The sequence below is a fragment of the Gavialis gangeticus genome, unplaced genomic scaffold (genome assembly GCF_001723915.1).
Source record: "Gavialis gangeticus isolate Ggan-Ray unplaced genomic scaffold, GavGan_comp1, whole genome shotgun sequence".
NCBI lineage: Eukaryota > Metazoa > Chordata > Crocodylia > Gavialidae > Gavialis > Gavialis gangeticus.
In genome coordinates, this window is record NW_017729032.1 from 127,516,677 (window position 1) to 127,540,189 (window position 23,513).

At 43.1% G+C, this 23,513-nt stretch overlaps 1 protein-coding gene across 3 annotated transcripts in view; it reads right to left on the reverse strand.

Annotated features, from left to right (window-relative positions):
• Positions 1 to 23,513, reverse strand: part of NALCN (sodium leak channel, non-selective) — a 564,495-nt gene that overhangs the window by 79,389 nt on the left and 461,593 nt on the right. For all 3 annotated transcript variants that reach the window (XM_019524286.1, XM_019524284.1, XM_019524285.1), the window contains one exon: positions 5,112 to 5,185. In XM_019524286.1, coding sequence (XP_019379831.1) covers positions 5,112 to 5,185 — 74 coding nt within the window. The remainder of the gene's footprint in view (positions 1 to 5,111; positions 5,186 to 23,513) is intronic.

Consider the following 23,513-nt stretch of genomic DNA (forward strand, 5'->3'; position numbering starts at 1 on the left):
TGATCTTCCGAGGTCCCTTCCAGCCCTAATGTCTTTGAAAACTATGAAATCTAGTAATTTTTTGCAGAGCCTTAGATATAGACTGCAGACCCATGATGCAAGTGCGGCTCACTCTGGGTGGAAGTGGGGGGCGCGGGATATGGTTGTTGCTGCCACTTGCCCAGCCACAGCAGCAGGGTAGGCACTGCCACCACTTGCCCAGCTGTGGGTGCTGCCACTGCATGCCCAGCTGGGGTGGGGGAGCATAGGATGTGGGCACAGCAGTGCTGGGAGTGGGGGCTATGCCCTGCTGCCACTTGCCCCTTTCCTCCTGGAGTAAGCCATGCCTGCATTGTGTCTCCTCGGCCCCCCATCCCAGCTGGGCAAGTGGCAGCAGGGCATAGACCCTGCTCCCAGAGCTGCCATGCCCACAACCTTTGCTACATCCCCTCTCCGCCACCACAACAGACTTACCAGCTGGAGGTATCTGTGCCCAGCATGGTGAGGACTGCTGCCTCTTTAGTCTATGGCTGAATCTCTGAAGCGGCACTGAATCTTCAGATCCCATTTGGCCGAATGGAATCAGGACAGTGATTCGAATCGCTGAATCAAATCGCTGTCTGTCTGAATCAGCTGAATCCTTGCTGCTTATCACAGGCCTACTACACAGGCAAGCTCTCCAGCCAGGGGCACTAGAGGGCTGCTCCCTGGGCTAGCACTGCCCTTAAGAGAGCCCACTGACTGATAGCCTGCCTGCATTCCTCTGTCTGGGAAGAGGGCTGACTGGCAGCTGCTGAAAAGCAGCAGCTTCCACAGACAGCCCAAGAGGTCTCCAGTTCTGGGAGAATGCTCCTCATCCCAGTCTTGCCAATTGGCTAATTGTTGGGATGGCAGGGTCATTCTCCCACAGCGTGAAACTTCCTGGGAGGATTCCTGCCACAGGAGAATAGCCCTGCTTTGGGTCAACCAGCAGGAGTGCATGGGGCAGGAGGTAAGTGTGCCTGGGGCTAGATCCTGCCTCTTCCCCACCAGGGCACCTCTTGCCTAATCTACCAGTCAGATGATTGGTGGGAGAGGGGGACGCATTCTTTTTGATAGATTCATAGATTCATAGAGGTAGGGTCAGAAGGGACCTTGTAGATCTTCTAGTCCGACCCCCTGCCGTGGGCAGGAGAGAAAACGGCTCAAATGACCCCAGCCAGATAAACGTCAAGCCTCCTCTTAAAGACCCCCAGGGTAGGAGCCATCACCACTTCCCTTGGAAGTTGGTTCCAGATCCTAGCTGCCCTGACTGTGAAGTAGAGCCTTCTAATGTCTAGTCTAAACCTACTCTCTACCAGCTTATGGCCATTATTCCTTGTTACTTCGGGAGGTGCTCGGGGGAACAAGGTCTCTCCCAAACTGCGCTGGTTCCCTCCTAGTAAGTTTATAGACGGCCACCAGGTCTCCCCTCAGCCTTCTCTTGTGAAGGCTGAACAGGTTAAGGTCCCACAGCCTCTCCTCATAGGGTCTGCCCTGCTGTCTCCAGATCATGCGAGTGGCCCTCCTTTGGACCCTCTCAATGCTGTCCACATCCCTCCTGAAGTGCGGCGCCCAGAACTGGATGCAGTATTTCAGCTGTGGCCTCAGTGTTGCATAGAGGGGGAGGATCACCTCCTTGGCCCTGCTTGTGATGCATCTGTGGATTCAGGGCAAGGTACGGTTAGCCCTACTGACTGTGTTCTCGCATTGTCGGCCCATGTTCATCTTGGAGTCAATAATGACTCCAAGATCTCTTTCTGCCACTGTGCTTTCAATAAGGGAGTTCCCTAGCCTGTAGGTATGCTGCTGGTTCTTACTGTCCAAGTGCAGCACCTTGAATTTGTCAGTATTGAATCCCATCCTATTGTCAGTATTGAATCCCATCCTATTGTCAGTATTGAATCCATCCTAACCTGTCCAGGTACTGCTGTAATCTGTCCTTCCCTTCTAGTGTGCCCACCTCACTCCAAATCTTGGTGTCATCTGTGAATTTAAACAGGTTACTTTCACCCCATCATCCAAGTTGCTAATAAAGAAATTGAACAGTGCGGGCTGAAGGACCGAGCCCTGGGGGACCCTACTGCCCACTTCCTTCTAGGCTGAAAATGACCTGTCCACCACCACTCTCTGAGTGTGACCCCTCAGCCAATTTGCAATCCATGTGACTGTGTATGCATCAATGCCGCAGTCACCTAGCTTTCTAATGAGAATGGGGTGGGAGACAGTGTCAAAGGCCTTCCTGAAGTCCAGAAAGACTTGAATCACTGTGACACCTGCGTCCAGTGGTTTTGTGACTTGATCATAGTAGGCAATAAGGTTGGTCTGACAGGACCTGCCTCTAATGAAACCATGTTGGTTGCCCTTGAGCATCATCCCCGCTGCTGGCCCATCACAGATGTGCTCCTTGATAATCTTCTCAAAGAGCTTCCCCAGGATTGAAGTAAGACTAACGGGCCTATAGTTGCCTGGGTCATCCCTCTTCCCTTTTTTAAAGAGGCTGGAGCCCTCCCATGGAGCCCTCCCATGGCTCCAGCCTCAAAAGAATGTTTCCTCCTCTCCCACCAATCAGCTGACTGGTAGAATAGGCAAGGGGTGCCCTGGTGGGGTTCCCATCACAAAAGAACAGCTGCCTGTCCCCTGCTCTCCTCTGAGTTGAGTGTAAGAGGAGGATGTGACCACAGGAGGAACCCTTCTGAGATTCTGGGAGGGTTCCCTGCTGCAGGACAATGGTCTCTCACCCCCCACTCCTCAGGGCTCACCCAGAAGAGGCCAGGGCCAGGGGCTAACCTTCAGTGATGGGAACCTTCACAGGGCTCCACAAGGGTTCCTGCCATGGGAGAATGCCTCTCCCACCTCTTCCACCAATCAGCTAATTGGCAGCATGGAGGGAGAGAGGACGTTTCCAAGCCAGGAACCCCACAGGGCTCCCTGACAGTTTATCCCTGGGCAGGATGTCAGGGAGTCAGTGCCGAGATAATTGTATAGGTGTTAAAGTTACTGCAGAAGGGGAGATCTTGTTCTAGTTGGAAGAGGTAGAACTTTCCTGTGGAAGAGCCAATTCTCCTCTGCAAGAAATCCCTTGAATAGGTTTTCTTTTTGTACCAGGGAAAAGACTTTTCTCCCAGCAAAAATGTAATGTCTGTCCAGGGCCTGAGTCAGCATAGAATTTGTCTCTCTGTAACTTAGACAAACACTGCCCTGAAACTAGTATATGAAACTATATTTTAAAAGTACTTTATAGGGTCACAGAAACTGTACTTATTTCCTTCTAACTTCTATAAAGGTAAGATACACTTATGTAACTGAAGTACTCAAAAACAGAGCCATGAGCTTTGTTTGAAATGAATACTTTGTTTGGTCTTACAGTTACAATGTTTATCAGTCAGATTTTGACAAAAGGACATTCATTTGAATTGGTAATTGTTCACATTAATATATATTACCATGGTTTTTAAGGAAAGCTAAAGTTGTGTTAATTTCTACAGCATTTATTGTCTTTTATTCTTTAGAAATATTAACAAGAACTAAATAGGTGACTGCTATAATTTTTCTCAAATGGAATGCAATTACAAGGCACTTTTCAACAAACTTCACAATTCAGGAGTCACACTGAACTACATAAATTCATACAGAACTGCTCCTCGTAAAGCACTGAAATAATTTAATTTCTCAGCTATATTTTTCCAATCAGTTATTCCTTTTTATTCTGATATTTCCCAGTTAGCAGTAGTTAATGTACTGTAGATGTGTATCATTTTATGATAACGAAACTGTATGTATAAACAAACTAATAACCTATACATTTTTGGTACAGGTTTTCTGTGGCTGGATCCTTCACACAGGGCCATGTCATCTGGCCTGCGGGGTTTGGTAATTTGGTGGTGTAGAAGTAGTGGCAGCATTTATTGTCACTGTTCCTCTACCACCAAATTTCAGTTAGATCATATTACACCCGTTAATGCAAAAGGTGGATGGGACCGCCCAGTGCTTTGTGACTCAGGTTACAATGATGAGGTATAACAAAATTAGGTGCATTCATGTGTGGGGTGGCCTAAGATCACATTTGTTCATTTAAGTCCCTAAAAGGTGGAATAGGATCTGTTGCTTTCTCAACCTCATTGTTTCTGGTTGCAATGTTATCAGAAACCATATCTTCTAGTGCAGGATACTTAAAACTTAATGCAAGACTTTGTAACAATATTCTTCTGAGTTTGTGGGCAAGGACTATTTTGGAATCTGTTGGCCAACCAAAACCTTAAGGTGCAAAGTGACAGTAACTTCTGAAGAATCATATTTGGTTAATTCTAGAGGAACAGGTAAAAAGTGCCCAAACCAGACACTAAATTGTTAGACGAGGGATGGTAACATATATTAATTAGACCTACTTCTGTCTTGGTTGAATAATATGCCTTAAGTACTTTTCCCATTTACACAAAAATGTAAAAAAGACTGTGGTTTTAATATAAAGGGATACACTGCCATAAACCAGTGGTGCCCACCCTTTGGCCCTGAGGGCCAGATGTGTGGTCTGGGTCAGTCCACAGGCTGGATCTGGTCTATGGGCTCAATCCAGTACATGCAGGGCCTGATCCGACTGTGCCCCTGGCTGGATTGGTCCTGGCCCCATTTGCACTGGATTGGACTCATCACCCCAACCCCAAGCCTGACCTTGACCCCACATATGTCAGATCAGGCCTTTTGCCCTGCTTTCAGTCCCACATGTGTTGGACTGGGCTCACTGCCCCAGCCTTACGCGTATGCTGGCTGGATGCTGTGCATAGCGCCATGTCATCTAAGCAGCAGGGCTTGGAAATTTGGTGGTGGTTGAGTGAGGGTAATGTTAATTGCCACTGTTACCTCACTGCCAAATTTCCAAGCCCTTGGGGATCCCTTTAGGTCAGATCACATGACTACAGGATCTGGCCTGTAGGCTGGGGGTTGAGTATCTCTACCATAAACGCAAAGAGCCTGGCAATCATATGCATGTGCCGTACACTGACTTTGTACACAAACACTTTTACAGAATAAACAGATCAGAAATCACTCATAACTTATTAATAACATCACATTTGTAATTCAAAAGATAATGTCAAACTAGTGCCAGTTGTTACCTCAGGATTTTATTGATTGCTGTCTCCTTTTCTAGAAGATTCCTTGCTCTGATGCTGAAAACAGATTTACGGAGCTGTGAAATATATAAAAAAAAAAGAGTGTGGTTTTAGTTGCTCTGTATATAGTAATGTTTAAGTGTATTGATGGAGCAATCAATGCATTATGTTGTTGAAGTGTATGAAACCTATGTTAACAGATAAGCAAAAACGACAGTGTAGTGGTTTCCATTATAAAGTCTACATTTTCCTGGTTGCTCTGCCATTGCCTCCTGCTGATGTGAAGGGAAGTGAAAAAAGATCAAAATGGCTCCCTCTTAACAAGGGAGCTGCCTGATTCACAGCTGTCAAGTGATGCCTGAGGTGCTAGCCTCCTTGTGCTGCCCAACCCACTTTTGCAACTGCCTTTAGCAGTTGTGTTTGCAGGACAAAGGCCCGGCCTGTCTATAGCTGCCATTTCAGCTTCCAGACATAGAAGACCAAACATAATATTTCATCGGCATTGCTCCCTAATTTGCCCTGCTTCCTGCTCCTCTCATCTTCCCCTAGGTAAGAAGAAAGGAACAACATAAAGTCTCTTCCTAGTGCCCAAGGTTATCTTAACTGTCCCTTTTTTGTTATCAGTGTCTCCTTCCTTGAAATGCTATTTTCTGAAAGGAAGAAAAAATGAGAGGATTAAGCCATTTTTATAAGTGGATAGTTGGCATTGTTCTTATTCTTTTTGGAATAAGATGGAGAAAGCTAAGTGTTTTAGACATGTCCATTGTAGGTTACTTCCTGGAGGTCAGGACATAGGGAGGAACATGATACAAAAAAGACAGTGCTCAGAACCCTGAAGTCCCAGTGAAGGGGTAACAAACATTTTAAATCACAGCTGACAATTTTTCCATTCTTGCATCTGTAATGATGAATGTAAAATTTCAGGCATCTTGTAAGACTTGGCCTTGTCAATTATTTGGAAAGCATTATTGTAACTGGCAATCATTAGAGAGAGATTCTAGGGTTTCCTGCAAAGCCAGTCCTATGTTTGATCAGTCTGAAATAATATCTCTAGACACATCTTTTGAAATATATTTATTATAGATAGATCAGAAGTTGAGCTTATTTCCTTTATCTCTTTCTGGCTTAGGGATAAGAATAACAAAATCTTGAAAAGGCTACATAAAAATTAGCAAGTAAATTTGTTTCTCTAAGACTGCTGACAGATGTGAAAAAACAAAAAAGAAAAAGAGTGCTTTACTGGAAGAGGAAGTATGTTAGTTCGACTCGGCTCTGTATAGATTGGGTGCTTCAGTAGTGCTTTATGGCACAGCTGATTCAATTAAAAAAACCCTGCTGAATTACCTGATCTATACAAATGTTGGGTGAGCTGGGTCAAAAATAACATGATGCCTTTTCTAGGCATGTGCTGCTCTTGGTACGGCATGTGCCAAGCTTAAAGTAAAGCACAGTTTTATTTTCTTTTTCACATCTGTAAGTAGCTTAAAAGCTAATTTATAGCAAGATTTCTTTACATAGAAAAACTGGGATCAATGAAGAGCATTTTAAAAATTTGCATTGTTTTGAAAGATTCTACTATTTCATAAACAATATTCAACTTACTGGGAAAAATCAACAAGAATAATATCTTTTTTTCTTTTTAAAGAATGATTTCTGTATATTTTACACACAATTTGGTTATCCCAACTTTTGATCTGTGGAAGATAATAGCACAGATGATAAGTTTAAGACTGATTTTTACAAGGTAAATTATTTCTCATAATTTTGAAATTTTGTGGGGGCAGAATTTTATTTCATTTTATGAGTCAAAATGGCAGTACCCAGATACATAACTTCCACTTTGGCTCTTATGCATAGTTTGAGATCCGATTTCTTATGCATTGTGGATAAGCAAGTAAGCATGACTAGTGAGCATGTGTAACAGGCTGCACTCTGGCAAGGCAGGTCGTTGTTGTTAGAAGTCCCTCAACATGAGGACGACAATCTTCCAGTAGATAGGGAAGTCATGGATGTGTCTTGAAATGACTGAAGAGGCCAATCCAAAATGTGCATGTTCAACTGCAGATGTGGCATACTATTCCAGGAGGAAGAAGTAAATCCTGGTGATGTTGGGTCACAACCCTTTCTCTTTGTCTGTTTCATCTATTCACCTCCACAGTGACAATGTCTTGTTGTACTTCATGACCAGGGATCCTGGTTTTCTCTGATTAAAAAAATCCTCAATTTTTGGATTAAAAAAAGTAACTCAAAATCTACATTTGTCTGTGATCAAAATGAAACAGCACTATATATATATATATATATATATATATATATATAAAAATATATATATCCTTCCACTTGACTGTCTACATCTATGATTCTAAAAAATGTAATTATTAACCTCAGTACCAGGGAGACTTGAGCTTTGAATTGTCTAAAATGAAATGCCATTTATATATATATATATATATATATATATATATATATATATATATATATCTCACAAAAAATGTGGATTTGGGGTTATTTTATTTAATCCAAAAATTGGGGACTTTTTAAATCAGAGAAAACCTGGAGCCCTGGTCACGATGCCACTGGGGATGATTCAAAACTCGTCTCCCTGGTATTTATTTTAATAATCACATTTCTTAGAATCACAGATTCATAGAAAATTAGGGTTGGAAGGGACCTCAGGAGGTCATTTAGTCCAATCCCCTGCTCCCCATGACCAGCCCCAACTATCTCATTCTAGCCAAGGCTTGGTCTAGCCAAGTCTTAAAAACCTCCAAGGATGGAGATTCCACAACTGCCCTGGGTAGCCTGTTTCAGTGCGTTACTACCCTCCTTGTGAGAAAGTTTTCCCAAAGCTAATCTAAACTTCCCTTGCTGCAAGTTGAAAGCATTGTTCCTTCTTCTGTTATCTGCCATCACTGAGAACAGTCTAGCTCCACCCACTTTGGAACTAACCTCCAAGTAGCTAAAGTCTGTTATTAAATCTCCTTCACTCTTCTCTTCTCCAGACTAAATAAGCCCAGTTCCCTCCTCCTCTTCTCATAAGGCAAGTGCCCCAGCCTTTTAACCATTTTTGTTGCCCTCCACTGGACTTTCTTTCTGCAGTAGGGGGCCCAAAACTGGACACAGTACTCCAGACGTAGCCTCACTGGTGCTGGATAGAGGGGAATAACGACTTCCCTTGATCTGCTGGCAACAGTCTGACTAATGCAACCCAGTGTGCTGTTGGCCTTCTTCACAACAAGGGCACACTGTTAGCTCATATTCAGCTTATGTCCACTGTAGCCCCCAGGTCCTTTTTTCTCTAGAACTGCTGCTTACCCAGTCAGTCTCCAGCCTGTATTGGTGCATAGGATTGCATCCTCAGTGCAGGATTTTGCACCTGCCCTTATTGAACCTCATGAAATTAATTTTTCATCCAATCCTCCAATTTGTCTAGGGCACTCTGAATACTAGCCCTACCTTCCAGCATATCTCCTACCCCATGCAACTTGGTGTGATCCACAGACTTGTTGAGGGTGCTCTTCATCAATGATCTTCCAGATTGTTGATGAAGATATTGAACAAAACCAGCTTCAGGACCAACCCCTGGAGCACTCCCTTTGAGACCAGCTGCCAGTTAGACATTGAGCCAATGAGCCTGATGATCCAGCCAGTTTACTATCCACCTTACAGTCCATTCATCCAATCTGTACTCCCATAGCTTGCTTGTGAGAATGTTGTGGGTGATCATATCAAGAACCTTGCTAAAGTCAGGGTAGATCACAGCCAATCATTTTGTCATACAAAGCTGGAAAACTTGGTCAGGTATGAATCCATGCTTACTGTTTCTAGTCACCTTCTTCTCCTTCAAGTGCTTAGAAATGGATTCCTACAGGACCTGCTCTGTGACTTTTTCCAGGGTCGGAGGTGAGGCTGACTAGTCTATATTCCTTGGATGTTCCTTCTTCCCTTTCATAAAGAGAAGCATTAGATTTCCCCTTTTACAATCATTTGGGAACTCTCCTGATCACCACAAGTTTTAATAGATAATGGCCAGCAGCTCTGCAATCATATTGGACAACTCCCTCAGCAACCTCGGGTGCACCATGCGTGGCCCAATGAACTTGTACATGTCTGGTTTTTCTAAACAGTTCCTAACCTCTTCTTTTGCCACTGGTGGTTGCTCATTTCCTCCCCAAACTGTGCTGCCAGGTGCAGTAATCTGGTAGCTGACCTTGTTTGTGAAGACTGAGGAAAAAAAGGCATTAAATACTTCAGTCTTTTCTGCATCGTCTGTCATTAGGTTGCCTCCCGCACTCACTAAGGGACCCACACTTTCCCTGATCTTTCTTTGGTTTCTGACATATTTGTAGAAACCCTTCTTGTTACTCTTCATGTCCCTTGCTAGCTGCAATTCCAAGTGCTCTTTGGCCTTTGTGTTTTCATCCCTGCATGCCTGAGCACTACTCTTATACTCTTCTCTAATCATTTTTCCACATTTCCAGATCTTGTGTGCTTTCCTTTTGTGTTTTAGCTCATTAAAGAGTTTCATGTTAAGCCAAACTGTTCTTCTGCCATACTTGCCAGTCTTCCTGAGAAGTGGGATCATTCATTCCTGCACCCTTAGTAAGGTTTCTTTAAAGTATAACCAGCTCTCCTAGACTCCTTTTCCCCTCAGACTGGCCTCCCAGGAGGTCCTATCCATTAGTTCCCTGAGGGAGTCAAAGTCTGCTTTTCTGAAGTCCTGGGTCCTTACCTTGCTGCTCTTCCTTCCTTTCCTCAGGATCCTGAACTCAATCATCTCATGGTCACTGTTGCCCAAGTTGCCATCCACTTCTACATTCCTCACCAATTCCTCCCTGCTTGTCAGCAGCAGATTGAGAAGAGTATGGCCCCTAGTTGATCTTCAACACTTGTACCAGGAAGCTGTCCCCAGTACTCTCCAAAAACTTCCTAGATTGCCTGTGCACTACTGTATTGACCTCGCAGCAGATGTCAGGGCAACTGAAGTCCCCATTAAAGGCAGGTCCTGTGATCAGGAAACTTCAGCTAGCTGTTTGAAGAAAGCCTCATCCACCGCTTCTTCCTGGTCTGGTGGTCTGTAGTAGACCCCCACCATGACATCATGCTTGTTGCTCTCTCCTCTGACTCTAACCTAGAGACTTTCAAAGGCCTATCTCCAGTTTCATACTGCACCTCTGAGCAATCATGCAGCTCTTTTACATAAAGAGTGATTCCTCCTCCTTTTCTCCCCTACCTGTCCTTCCTGAACAGTTTATATCCATCCATGAGAGTAATCCAGTCATGTGAGGTATCCCATCAAGTCTCTGTTATTCCAGTTACATCATAGTTCCATGACTATGCAAGGACTTCCAATTTTTCCTGTTTATTTCCCAGGTTCTTTGCATTCATGTACAGATATGTGAGGTAACTAGCTGATTGCCCCACTTTCTCAGGAAGAATGAGAATGTCTTCATATTAACTAATTAACTGATCACCATAAGTTTTCATAGATAATGGCCAGCAGCTCTGCAATCATATTGGCCAACTCCTTCTACAGCCTCAGGTGCACCATGTTTGGCCCCATGAACTTGTACATGTTCAGCTTTTCTAAACAGTTCCTAACCTCTTCTTTTGCCAAACGTGTCTAACTAGAATTATCTAAGTAGCTGATTGCCCTACTTTTTCAGGAAGTAGTGCCCCGGCCTCTCCTCCTACTTGTGCTTCCTCCAGGTCACTTGCTTCCCCACTTATCTCAGTACTTTGGTCTCCATCCTCTGGCAAACCTAATTTAAAGACCTCCTCACTAGGTTAGCAAAACTGTCTGCAACAATGCTCTTCCCTCTCTTTGTCAGGTGGATCCTGTCTCTTCCTAGCAATCTTTCTTTTTGGAACAACATCCCATGGTTGAAGAAGCCAATGCCCTGTTGGTGACACCAGATGGACAAATTTCTTTAGATTGGTATTTCAAGACATCCTTGAATCTCTTCTTCCACCAATCTCTACAGCAAAGACCACTAGTGAGTTGGGTGTATAGGACCTGTTTCTGGAGCTGGTTGCCAGGCATCTTTATGACATATCCTGTCCCAATGGAGCTGGTGCTGTATAAATATGCATTCAATGCTGGAGGTGTTTGCTTGAGGCAAAATGCTGATGTTCATTCTTCCATCCTTCCAATTGATATGGAAGATTTTCTGGAGACATCACTGATGGTAACATTACAAGGCTTCCAGGTGTTTCTGAAATGTTGTCCAGGTTTCACACTCATACAGTTGTGTATGGAACGACAACCTGTTAGACAAGAAGCTTGGGTTGGGTCCTGTTCTTATGATCATTGAAGACTTGATTTTAGCAATGTCTAAACACAGCACTGGCAGATTTTATTTGTTGTTGAATATTATTTTCTATATTTACTTTTTGGGAAAGGTAACTACATAGTAAGGGGAAATGCTCAACATTCTCCAAGGACTGCCCTTGTGGGGGAGCACCTAGTTAGCTTGGGGTGGGTTGGTAAAGTATCTTGGTTTCCATGAAGTTGACAGTGAATCCAAGCACTTCATATGCTCCATAAAAGCAGTCCAGAGTGACTTAGAGCTTTTCAATTGAGCAGGCAAACATGACATAATTGTCAGTATACTCAAGATCAGTATTCATATATTTTTCCTCTATGTTATTTTGTAAGTTAGATAAAGATTTTTCCCATTTCAGTTTCCAAATTTGCATAGTGCATTATGCCATACACAATATCAGTTCAAGGCCTCCTCTACACAGTACACTTAAGGTGTGATTAACCAGGTAATCCTGTCTTAAGTCATGACCCAGCTACACCTTCAACCAATTAATAGCATGAGAAATTCCCCCCATCTGTAAGCCTCTTTGGCTGTGAGGCTTGCTGCAGCAGAGGCAGCATCTTCAGCTGTGGGGCTTGTAGGACGAAGAATGTTGTCAACTGTGGAAGTCAGTGCAGGGGGAGCCCAGGATCATGTTCCCAGACTCCCCTGGCACTGCAGGTAAGGTGTGGTGCATTCTAATGTGTGAGTCCCACAATTACACCTTCTTCCATGCATGTGAGGAATCATGCATTAGATCCCATTGCACCTTTACCTGCCTGTGTAGAGGGGGCCTAAGAACACAAAATTGGTTTGATGATTGCTGTTTCATTCAATAGTGTCTTCATGTGGCATGCTGGCATGCAAGAGGCTGGCAATTAAAACTTGTGATGCCTGCAGAGTTTTTGAATGCTGCAGAGGAAATTATTAGCAGATTTAATGTGAAAAAGACATTACATGATCAGATGATGCAGATTTAGTATACTATATTCTGCTAGGGTTATTTTAGGTTATATCTGTTTAGCCTGCTGTTTTCTTTTATTACATATTGTAATGTGCAGTGAAGACACCCTAAGTGGATCATTATTAGTTATTACTTATTTATTTGTTATTTATGCAGCCTGTAAATATGCAGAGTGCAATGACTACAATGCTATATAAATTTTTGCTGTATAGTATTGATAATATTTCTCTGTGAGAAATTGTTTCCCAGTGTTGCCTATATCTGATTAGCATTAAATATGTTGTCAAGAAATTGTGGGTTAAAAGACTCTTGTGGGTTACTTTAATCTAATGAGAACAACTATGCCAGGTCAGCCAACTGCCCTCACTATTTCCTAAATACAATAATTTTAGATGTGTGTCATGGAAAACACACTATTAAAAAGCTGCTACCAGGGATCAGATCTTGATTCCTGGTTTCTCTTGAGTTTATTTTTGCAGGTGGTGTTTGAGGACATAGAATTATGAAATCTTGGACTTGTTGCCAATGTTTCTTCAAAAGATGTGGCACAATCTACTACTGTTATTAGCAGAATGGATTTAAAACATTAAAAATAGTTTGAGCCTGACACTGAGGGTTTGATTATAAGTCTTGCATTCTTGTAATGGAAATTCAGTTACCCAAACCAAAATGTATAAGATAACGCAAAAAACCATTGTAGTATATACTATTTTAAAAAAACACAAGGCACAAAACATGCTACTCTGCAGTGTCACCTGCTGCTTAAAAAAGGTACTGAAGACATTTTAAATGTTAAGCTATTTTTCATTTTTTAAATAACAATAATTAAAAAATGGCAATGCTTTTACCCTAGATAAAAAGCTGTTGATCATAAAAAAAAATTAAAGCTATATCAGCTAATACTTATATATGAATGATACTAAATGGAAGACATTGACAACAGGCCAGCTTCAGAGCTGTGAAAATTTGCATAGTGCTTTTGAAGTCCATTGCACCAATTTATAGCATCTAATGATATGACCCAGTTATATGAAATATGCCACTGGCCAAATGCCCTTGAGTATCTTGATTTTTCTCTAGTTTAGAAAGCCTATTGACAATTCTAGTGGGAATTACACAGAAACAATAGTTTAGATATTAAATCTGTCAGAACATGATATTTTAGGAATGTGCAAATTATGGTCCAACATTATATTAATTTTGGTATTTCATCAACAGGAAGCTGACAACAGAAACATGAAGGTTAGTACAAATGGATGTCCTGAGATAAAGGATAGGATTAGGATCTTGAGTATAAAATGAAGTATAAATATCTGGAATATGTACATGATCACCAAAAAATGTCTATGGAATATACTTTTTTATTGTAACTTATGAGATTTCTCTATTGAAATCTAATTAATTAATGTGAATAGCCATGGATATTTTAAAATGCATTTCTATTGCCCATCTGTGGAACCATATGGGATATTCTTACCATATATTACATATTCCAAGCAACAAAATAATATCCAGAGTTTGTGTTTTAATTTGAAGTTCATTAGATGGCAAGTGATAGCTTATACAGAATCACTGAAGAAGGGTCCATTGTATATTAGGATATTAATTCAGTATACTATATATTAGGATATTAATGTACTGTATATTAGGATTGTATGATCCTTATATATATTAATTATATCTGTTATTTAAAAATATATAGGGAAAATATAATATTTAGGGAAAAGCATGAACATGCTAATAATAATATATTGGCCTAACTTTTAACAGAGAATGAGAAAAAATGCATGTCAGTTCAGAAAGAAACTAACGAACAGTTCAGCATCAAATTGCATTTATCAGTGATTTTCCTTTTGACTGACACCGAAGTTTTCCAGGTGGTCCCTGAAATTCAAATATTACTATTTAACATTGTTTTATTCGAGATGGTCCACTGGGTTTGAAGGGGCCCTTTGGCCAATCAGAGTTGTATGGGGTGCTGCCCACGAAAACGGCGGCTGGCCCTGGGATCTGCCCATGAAAACAGCTAGCTGCCCCTTTGAGTTTGGTAGACCACTATCCATGATGGACAGCTTTTGCCCTGTTACTAGAGTACCTGTCCAGACAGTGGGAGACCTGGTTTGTAAGCCCTCCCTAAGGGGATTGAGTGTGCATTTCTTACTTATCAGGAGAGTACTTTAACTACCAAGGTACAGGCAAGTATGGGTGGGAAAGAACCTTAGCAGAATTTTAGCTAATGCACAGGCTGAAATAGATTCAAACTGAATGATTTAGATGCCTAAAAGTCTGCGTAAATGTCACTTAGATACCTTGGAGGTCAAATAAGATCTGGGCCTTCAAGTGAAACACTAAAGAAATGAAATAATGAAGCTGAAAGGAAGGCATGCTTTTTGGCATTAAAAGAATACCAGAGCATTTTGAATCTCTGGAGTTCCTTTCTTTTAGTATGAAACTATAACAATGAGTTTCATTTTAGAAACCAGTTAATATGGGGACAAAAGATAGGTACTTTTCTAGGCAGAATTTAGCTTATTATTAAATACAATGGTAAGCAATTAAAAGTTATATCAACCAGAGGTAGAATACAGCAAAAACAGTTTTTTATTCTAATCACATTTTGTTTAATGTATTTTATTCAATCTTCTGTTTTAATGGCCAAAAGGACCATAAAAGTGAATTAATGTATGCTGAAATATATAGGTGCTATACGTACTTTTAATTGCAACACTACATTTTGCAAACTTCACTTTTTCAGTACTTAGCAACTGGATGACCTGAACCATTAGCCAAAAATTAAGTTTTTTTCTGAAAACAAGAGTAAACAACAGTTGTTGGTTCACTTCAAGAGAAGGAGCCAAAATATTTCATGACTTCTAAATATATTATAATATTTACTGGAATCCAAGATGACTTTTTGTTTAGGACCACTACTTCAATAATTAACATCTAGATACAGAAAATGTATAAATTTATAATAGTTTTCCATATTTAGAATCTAATTTTTGGAGCGTTGTCTTAAATTAAGACACCCCCACCTTCCTACCCCCAACCATTGCAGTAGCGTAAGCAGAGGCAAGAGGGCAAGTTGCATGGGGGGGGAGGTAGCAAGAGAGTCAAGTACCATTGCTGTCTGAACTCCCTTATACTTGCATCCCTGGCTGCCTGTCCTCCCAAGTGCCTGCATGCCCTGTGCCTGGCTCCCCATGGTGCCTACAGCGCCTGCTACTCTGCCTAATACTTGCCCCCCTGCCACCTGCCCCCACCCATGTACCTACACTTCTCTCTGCACCTTGCCCCCGATGCCTGCCCCCCAACCACTTGCCCCCCCTGCACCTGCACCCCATGGCGCCAGCTCCCCTGACTGCTGCCCCTGCCCCGCCACTTTGGTTCCCTGTGCCACTTGCTCCCACTCCCACCTGCCCCCCATGTGCCTGTGCCCTTTGACATCTACCCCTCTCCACATCTGCCTGCACAAAAGAAAGAGTGCTGTTCCTAAACCATCCCTTTCAAATGGATTTTCAGCCTCTTCTTGAAAACCTCCAATGAAGGAGATTCTATAACTTCAGTCTATTCTATTGCCTTACTATAGTAACAATAAGGAAGCTTTTCCTGAGTTCTAATCTAAATCTACTTTGTTACTATTTAAAACCATTGCTTTGTATCCTTTCTGTGGCAAGGGAAAACACTTTTCCCTCTACTTTAAGTATTTGAAAACTGTTCTGCTCTTAATTTCCTTTTCTCCAAGCTAAATCTTTCTAGTTATCTCAACCTTTTCTCATATGTCTTGCCTTCTAAACCTCTTTATTGTTTATTGTTATTTGCCTCTGGACCATTTACAACTTCTCCATAACCTTAAAACGAATAGTCTAGAACTACACATAATACTGAAGCTGAGGCCTGGACAGCACTGAATAGGTACTATGACCTCCCAAGTCTTACAGTGAATACTTATGTTTATATAGCATTTGGGGGTTTTTTTGTGCCTGCATCACATTGCTGATTCATGCTGAGTCTGTGATCCACCAAAACCTTCATAATCCTTTTCAGAAGTGCCACTGCCCAGCCCAGTGCAGCTCTCATTTGTTCATCTGATTATTCTTCCTTAGGTGTAGCTCTTTACCTTTGTCTGTGTTGAACTTTATTCTGAGAACTACTCCATTTTTTAAAGTGAATTGAGACTATATTCTGCCTTTTGATTCTAGTGGCCTTTTCCCCCATTCAAGGAAAAATATAAACAATGAGGTCTATGGCAGTATGCTCTAACTCCCATGGAAATCAAAAGGTCTACTTTCTTTTAGTTTAATCGCAGTTATATGAGGATGCCCTGTATATGAAAAGTACACTTAAAAATAATTCAAATTTGCAATTATTACTTCTTTCTAGTAACATTTTCATAGAACTGGTTCCTTTTTGCAATAAACACAAAAATAACAAAAGAAGCTAACTGCACATCAGTAAATAAGATGTTGGAATAAATTAAACAGCAAGACTAGATGATGTATATTTGGGACCTCTATTTAGTCTAAGTCTATATCTAGACTTAAAAAGAAGGTGCTTGAGACGATAGCCAAAGCATACAGTTATGGTGATAAATACTGCACCTCTTACAACATCACAGTAAGTTAGGGGTGGAAGGGATCTCAGGAGATCATATAGTTCAACTGCTACCTAAACCATGCCAGTCAGTTGCTAATTCCACAACCTCTCTGGGCAATCTGTTTCAATGCTTAACCTCTCACACAATTAGTTCTTCATAATAGCCAGCCTAAATCTCACTTCTTGCAATATAAATTTGTTACCCCTTGTCCTGCCCTCTGTGATCACAGAGAATATACCATTGCCATCATGATTAGGATGATTAGGAGCCTGGGAGGCAAGATTTATGAGGAAAGGTTGAAAGAACTAGGGTTATGTAGTTTTGACAAAGAGAAGACCAAGGTGATAACAGTCTTCAAATACTTGAAGGGTGATTATAGAGAGGATGGAGATGAGGTTTTCTTTGTGGCTGTAGGGGACAGGCTTCAAGCTGCTGCAGGGAAAATTATGGTTGGAAATTAGGAGGAACTTTCTGATTATGGGGCTATTCAAACATTGGGACTGGTTGTCTAGAGGAACTACAGAATCTCCATCCTGGAAATTTGCAAGAGTAGGTTAATCATCATTAACCTGGGATGGTTGAACCAGGGATGCTCCTGCCTTCAGCAGGGGGCTGGACTAAATGACCTTGTGAGGTCCCTTCTAGCTCTACTTTCCTAAGATCCTATGATCTTCCTTATCAAAGTCATTCTGCATCCTAATCCCATCATCCAAGTATCGGCAACTCCATCCAGCTTGGTGTCATTTGCAAATTTACTATGAGTGTATTCTAAGTGTACTCAATCCCATTGTCCAAATATTAAACCATACTGGCCCCAGGACAGACCCCTGTGTAACCCTACTCAATACCTCCTCTTAATTAGTCATTAAGCCATTGATGACCAGTGATGACCACTCTTTGAGTGTGATGACCCAGCCAGTTAGTTACCAGTGTTAAAAGCTAGCTGCATCCCATCTTACAGATGAACCTCTGGACCTTAGGGAAAGGGAACCTCTGGAACTTCTGAACAACAGGGAAAACTAGCAATGTCGTCTTATAGGAAAATCTTGTCTCTCTAAAGCGGTGGTGACAAAGATACAGCTTGTGGGTCAGATCCATCCCACAATGCTACCCATGGGTCTTGGAGTGGACCCACATGCTGCATGAAGAGAACACTGGATCAGCTCCATGCATTGCACATGGTGCATAGGGCTGGGATAGGCATGCACTGAACATGGGGCTGAGGTAGGTGTGTGTTGCAGGTGGTACATGGGGCTGGAGCTGGTGCACACTGCATGCAGTTGTAGGACTGGTCCTGGATATATGCTGCATGCAAAGCCAGCCCAGTGCACTGGATCTAGAATTTGGGGCTGGTCTACAGCCCTAAACTGGCATGTGGACCCGCCTCACACTATTCATTGAGCCTGTGGACTGGCCCCATGCCATTCATTTGGCCCATGGGGCCTGGTGAGTTTGACACCCCTCCTCTAAAGTATTAAAATTCAATAAGCATGCCAAAATAAGGACTATAAGAGAAACAGTTGATAAAACATCATGAATTTCAGAATGCTTTTGCTACAGCTGGTTACAAGAAGCTATCAAGAAACTAAGTAGGTACAGTGTGAGACATTAAGCAGTGTCCTGAATGAGGAACTGGCTAAAAGACATAAATGAATAATCCTATATAACATGTTTATTATAGAGTATAGGAAAGTGCAGGATGTGAAATGGAAACATCTGCAAATAATACAGCATCATTTAGGTTAGTGCAGACTACAGCACATTATGAGTACCAGGGAGGCCTAGCAAACTTAAACAAGTAAGTAGCATGATAGCAGAGGAAACTCAGTGTTGATCAGTGAAACGCACTTTGTAAATTATTCATTCACATTATTGTTAATAATTACTAGTGTTAACTTAGGGAAAAAATACATAGGAAGTAGTAATCCAAAATCTGTTCAGTGAGGAGTGACTGTTAAAAAAAGATGTATAAAGAATTGCATAGACTGAATGAATCAAGATGTCACAATACAAGGAGGTAAGTGCTAACAAGGAAATCTGTGTTTAGTTCTAGTCACTCTACCTGAAACTATATATAATGAAAGGAGTCCTGAACTATGGGTTGAACATAGTAAGAGAAAGTTATGATTAGGATGATTTGTTATGAGAAACATAGAAAATTAGGATTGGAAATGACCTCTGGAGGTCATGATAACATGTTCCAGCATTTTACTACCCTCCTAGTGAGAAAATTTTGTCACCTATCACCACTGAGAACAGTCTAGCTCCATCCTCTTTTAAACCCTCCTTCAGGCAATTAAAAGCTGCTATTAAATACCCTCTCAGTCTTCTCTTCTTTAAATTAAATACGCCCAGGTCCCTCAGCCTCTCGTAAGTCATGTGCCCCAGCCCCCTCAACATTTTTGCTGCCCTTCACTGGATTCTCTCCAATTTGTCCACATCTTTTCAGTGCTCCACATGTGGCCGCACCAGTGCTGAACAGGGGGGAATAATCACTCCCCTTGCCCTACTGGCAACACACCTAACAATGCAGCCCAGTATGCCATTAGCCTTCTTGGCAACAAGGGCACACTGCTGTCTCATATTCAGTTTCTTGTCCACTGTAGCCCCCAGGTCCTTTTCTGCAGAGCTGCTGCCTAGCCAGTCAGCCCCCAGCCTGGTGCACGGGATTGTTTCATCCTAAGTGCAGGATTTTTTTACATACCCTCCCTTCTCATTCATCTTGTTACTAGACCAAAACAAATCATCCTAATCATTCTTTTTCCCAGGTGGTGGTGGTTGGAGACTCCCTTTTGTGGGGGATGGAGGGAGCCATGAGGTTTCTTTTGGCCCATTCCTCCAATTTGTTTAGGTCACTCTGAATCCTAGCCATACCCTCCAGGGTATCTCCTACTCCCCACCAGCTTGGTGTCATCTGCAAACTTGCTGAGGGTGCACTCTGTGCCATCTTCCAGGTCGTTGATGAAGATATTGAACAAAACCAGCCTCAGGACTGACCTATGGGGCACTCTACTTGATACCAGCTTCCAGCTAGACATTGAGCCATTGATTACTACTCTCTGATGCTCCAGCTAGTTTTCTATCCACCTTGCAGTCCATTCAACCAGTCTGTACTTCCTTAGCTTGCCTGTGAGAATGTTGTGGGAGACTATCAAAAGCCTTTCTAAAATCAAGGTATACCATATCCACTGGTATCCCGACTTCCACAGAGCCAGTCATCTCATCACAGTAGGCAATCAGGTTGGTCTGGCATGACTTGCCCTTGGTGAATCCATGCTCACTGTTCCTAATTATCTTCTTCTCCTACAGGTGCTTAGAAATGAATACCTTGAGGATCTATACCATGATTTCTCCAGGGACTGAGGTGAGGCTGACTGCTTTGTAGTTCTTTGGATCCTCCTTTTTCCCTTTCTTAAACATGGGCACTATGTTTGCCCTGTTCGAATCATCTGGAACCTCTCCTGATCACCATGAGTTTTCAAAAATGATGGCCAGTGGCTCTGCAATCACATTAGCTAACTCCCTCAGCGCCCTCACATGCATCTCATGTGGCCCCATGAACTTGTGTATGTTCAGCTTTTCTAAATAGTCCCTAACCTGTTCTTTTACCATTGTTGACTGCTAACTTCCTCCCCAAACTGCGCTGCCAGGTGCAGTAGCCTCAGAGCTGACCTTGCCTGTGAAGAATGAAGTGAAGAAGGCATTGAGAACTTCAGTCTTTTCTGCATTCTCTGTCAATAGGTTGCCCCCCATTCAGTAAGGGACCCACACTTTCCCTCATCCTCCCCTTTTACTGACACACTTGTAGAAACCCTTCTTGTTACCCTTGACATCCTTTGCTAGCTGCAACTCCAATTGTGTTTTGGCCTTCCTGACTTCATCCCTGCATGCCTGAGCAATGCTTGCATACTCCTTCCTAGTTGTTTGTCCAAGTTTCCACTTCTTATAAGCTTCCTTTCTGTGATTTAGTTTACTGATGAGTTCCCTCGTAACCCAAGCTGGTCTTCTGCAATACTTGCTAGTCTTCCTGCACATCAGGATGGTTTGTTCCTGCACTCTCTGTTAGGCTTCTTTAAAGTATAGCTAACTCTTCTCCCCCTCAGACTGGCTTCCCAGGGGATCCTGCCCATGAGTCTCCTGAGCCAGTTGAAATCTGCTTTTCTGAGGTAGGGACAGACACTACACATAAACTGGTTTAAGTGATCAGAAACTGGTTTGAACCTGTAACAGAACATGAATTCAGTGCACATAAACTAGTTTTAAAATGGGCAAAAGTGATTTGAGATAACTCTCATTTAATGTAATATCAGCCTTAAATGGTTTGGGTCAAACCAGTTTATGCAATGTCTGTCCCAGACCCCTTCCTGATTTAAGTTAAATCAGAGTCCCCCAGTATCCCAGATGCTTTTCAGCCTTGGGTTGGGCTGGGCTGTGCTTTCTGCAACACAGCAGAACTGGCCCCGCCCCCCTGCTCCCTAGCCAGAGCTCTGGCAGAGACTTCAGGGTCTGTCTGGCATCCCCCTGACCTCCTGCCCCCCTCCAACTGCTCAAGCAGGGATTCTCCCCCCACCCCTGCATCTCCTGTAGCATGGACCCCAGCCGCATGGACCCTAGTCATGTGGTATGCTAGCTAATGCTGAGAGGTGTCTGTATGTGTGTGTGTGTGTGTGTGTGTCTCCAATTTCACTTGGAGAGGCAGACAGAACAGTGCTTAGGGCTTTTTGGAGCTAGTCAAAGGTCAACTTGTAATGTCCCTCTGTTCCTTCCTTGGAAAACGCTATTTAAGAAGAGCTTGGACTAATGAGAGAGGCTTTTATTTCCTTGATGGGCTCAGAAAAGCTGTGTTATCAGCTCCCTGCTGGCTCCCTCACCCGTCAGGTTTGCAGACAGTATGAAGAAGCAGAGAGAGGGAGATTGAAAAGCTCAGTATCATCAACAGATGCATGAACTGCACACCCCCCCCTTTTACTCAGAGTACTAGCCAGGGGCTGGCAACACTCCTGCCCCTTGAGCAGTGAGGAGGGACAAGCCTATGACTGTGCAGGCAATGTGGGGGTTTAAACTCCTCCCTAATCAGAGCATCCTGCCAGGGCCTGGCCATGCCTCCCCTCACCTCAGCACTATGGAAGGGAAGGAGGGCTGCTCTAGTGCCCCCTGGCTTCTAGCCTGAGCCAGTGCAGGCATGTGCCTGCATTTCTTCAGTCCAGAGGAAATGTCTGTGCAGATGCGAACTGATTCAATCTAGGCAGGTTAGACTAACCTGCAAAGATTGAATCCATTCAGGCTCAGGTTTTTTGAATGTCTGTCCCAAGCCCTGAAGTCCAGAGTCCTTACTCTGCTGCTCTCCATCTTTCCTTTCCTCAGGATCCTGAACTCAAACATCTCATGGTCAATAGTGCCCAAGTTGCCATCCACTATTAAATTCCCCACCAATTCTTCCCTGTTTGTGAGCAACAGGTCAAAAAGAGCACAACCCCTAGTTGGCTCCTCCATCACTTGTGCCAGGAAGTTGTCCCCAACACTCTCCAAAATCTTCCTGGATTGCCTGCATACTGCTGTATGGCCTTCCCAGCAGATGTCAGGGTGATGTCCTTTGGGTCAAACTGGTTTATGCAATGTCTGTCCCAGACACCTTCCTTGTTTAAGTTAAACCAGAGTCCCACCAGTATCCCAGATGCTTTGCAGGCCTGGGCTGGGCTTGACTAGGCTGGGCTGTCTGCTTCAGATAGCAGGGCTGGTCCTGCCCCTCTGGTCTCTAGCCAGAGCTCTAGGAGAGAATGCAGGCACAGCAGGGTCTGTCTGGCTTCGCCCTCCCCCCACTCGCCACTCACTGCTCAAGCAGGGATCCCTCCTCCCTTCCTCTCATCTCCCACCTAATGAATCCCAGCCCCACAGACCCTAGCTGGCATGTTGTATGCTAGCTAATACTGAGAAGTGTCTGTGTGTGTGTGTCTCCAATGTCACTGGGACAGGACAAAGGCAGACTGGACAGCGTCCACTTATGGCTTTTTGGAGCTAATCAACAGGTCAGCTGGTAAAGTTTCTCTGTTCTTTCCTTGGAAAAAACTGTTTAAGAGCTTGAACTAATAAGAAAGGCTTTTGTTTCCTTGATGAGATGATAAATGCTGTGTTATCAGTTCCCTGCTCCCTTGCATGTCAGGTTTGCTGCAGACAGTAGGAAGAAGCAGAGAGAGGGAGATTGAAAAGCCCAGTATCATCAACAGATGCAGGCACTGCATACCCTGCCTTTCCTTCAGAGTGCTAGCTGGGGGCTGGGGTCTGGCAACACTCCTGCCCCTTGAGCAGCAAGCAGGAAAAAGCTTGGGACTGTGCAGGCAGGGTGAGGGTTTACACCCCTCCCTAATCAGAGTATCCTGCCAGTGCCTGGTCCTGCCCCGCCCTCAGGTCAGCACTGTGAAAGGAAAGAGAAAGGCTGCTTTAGCCTCCTGCTTGCTAGCCTGAGCAACTAGAGGCATGTGCCTGCATTTTCTCAGTCCAGAGGGAATGTCTGTGCACTTTCAAATTGGTTCAACCTAGGC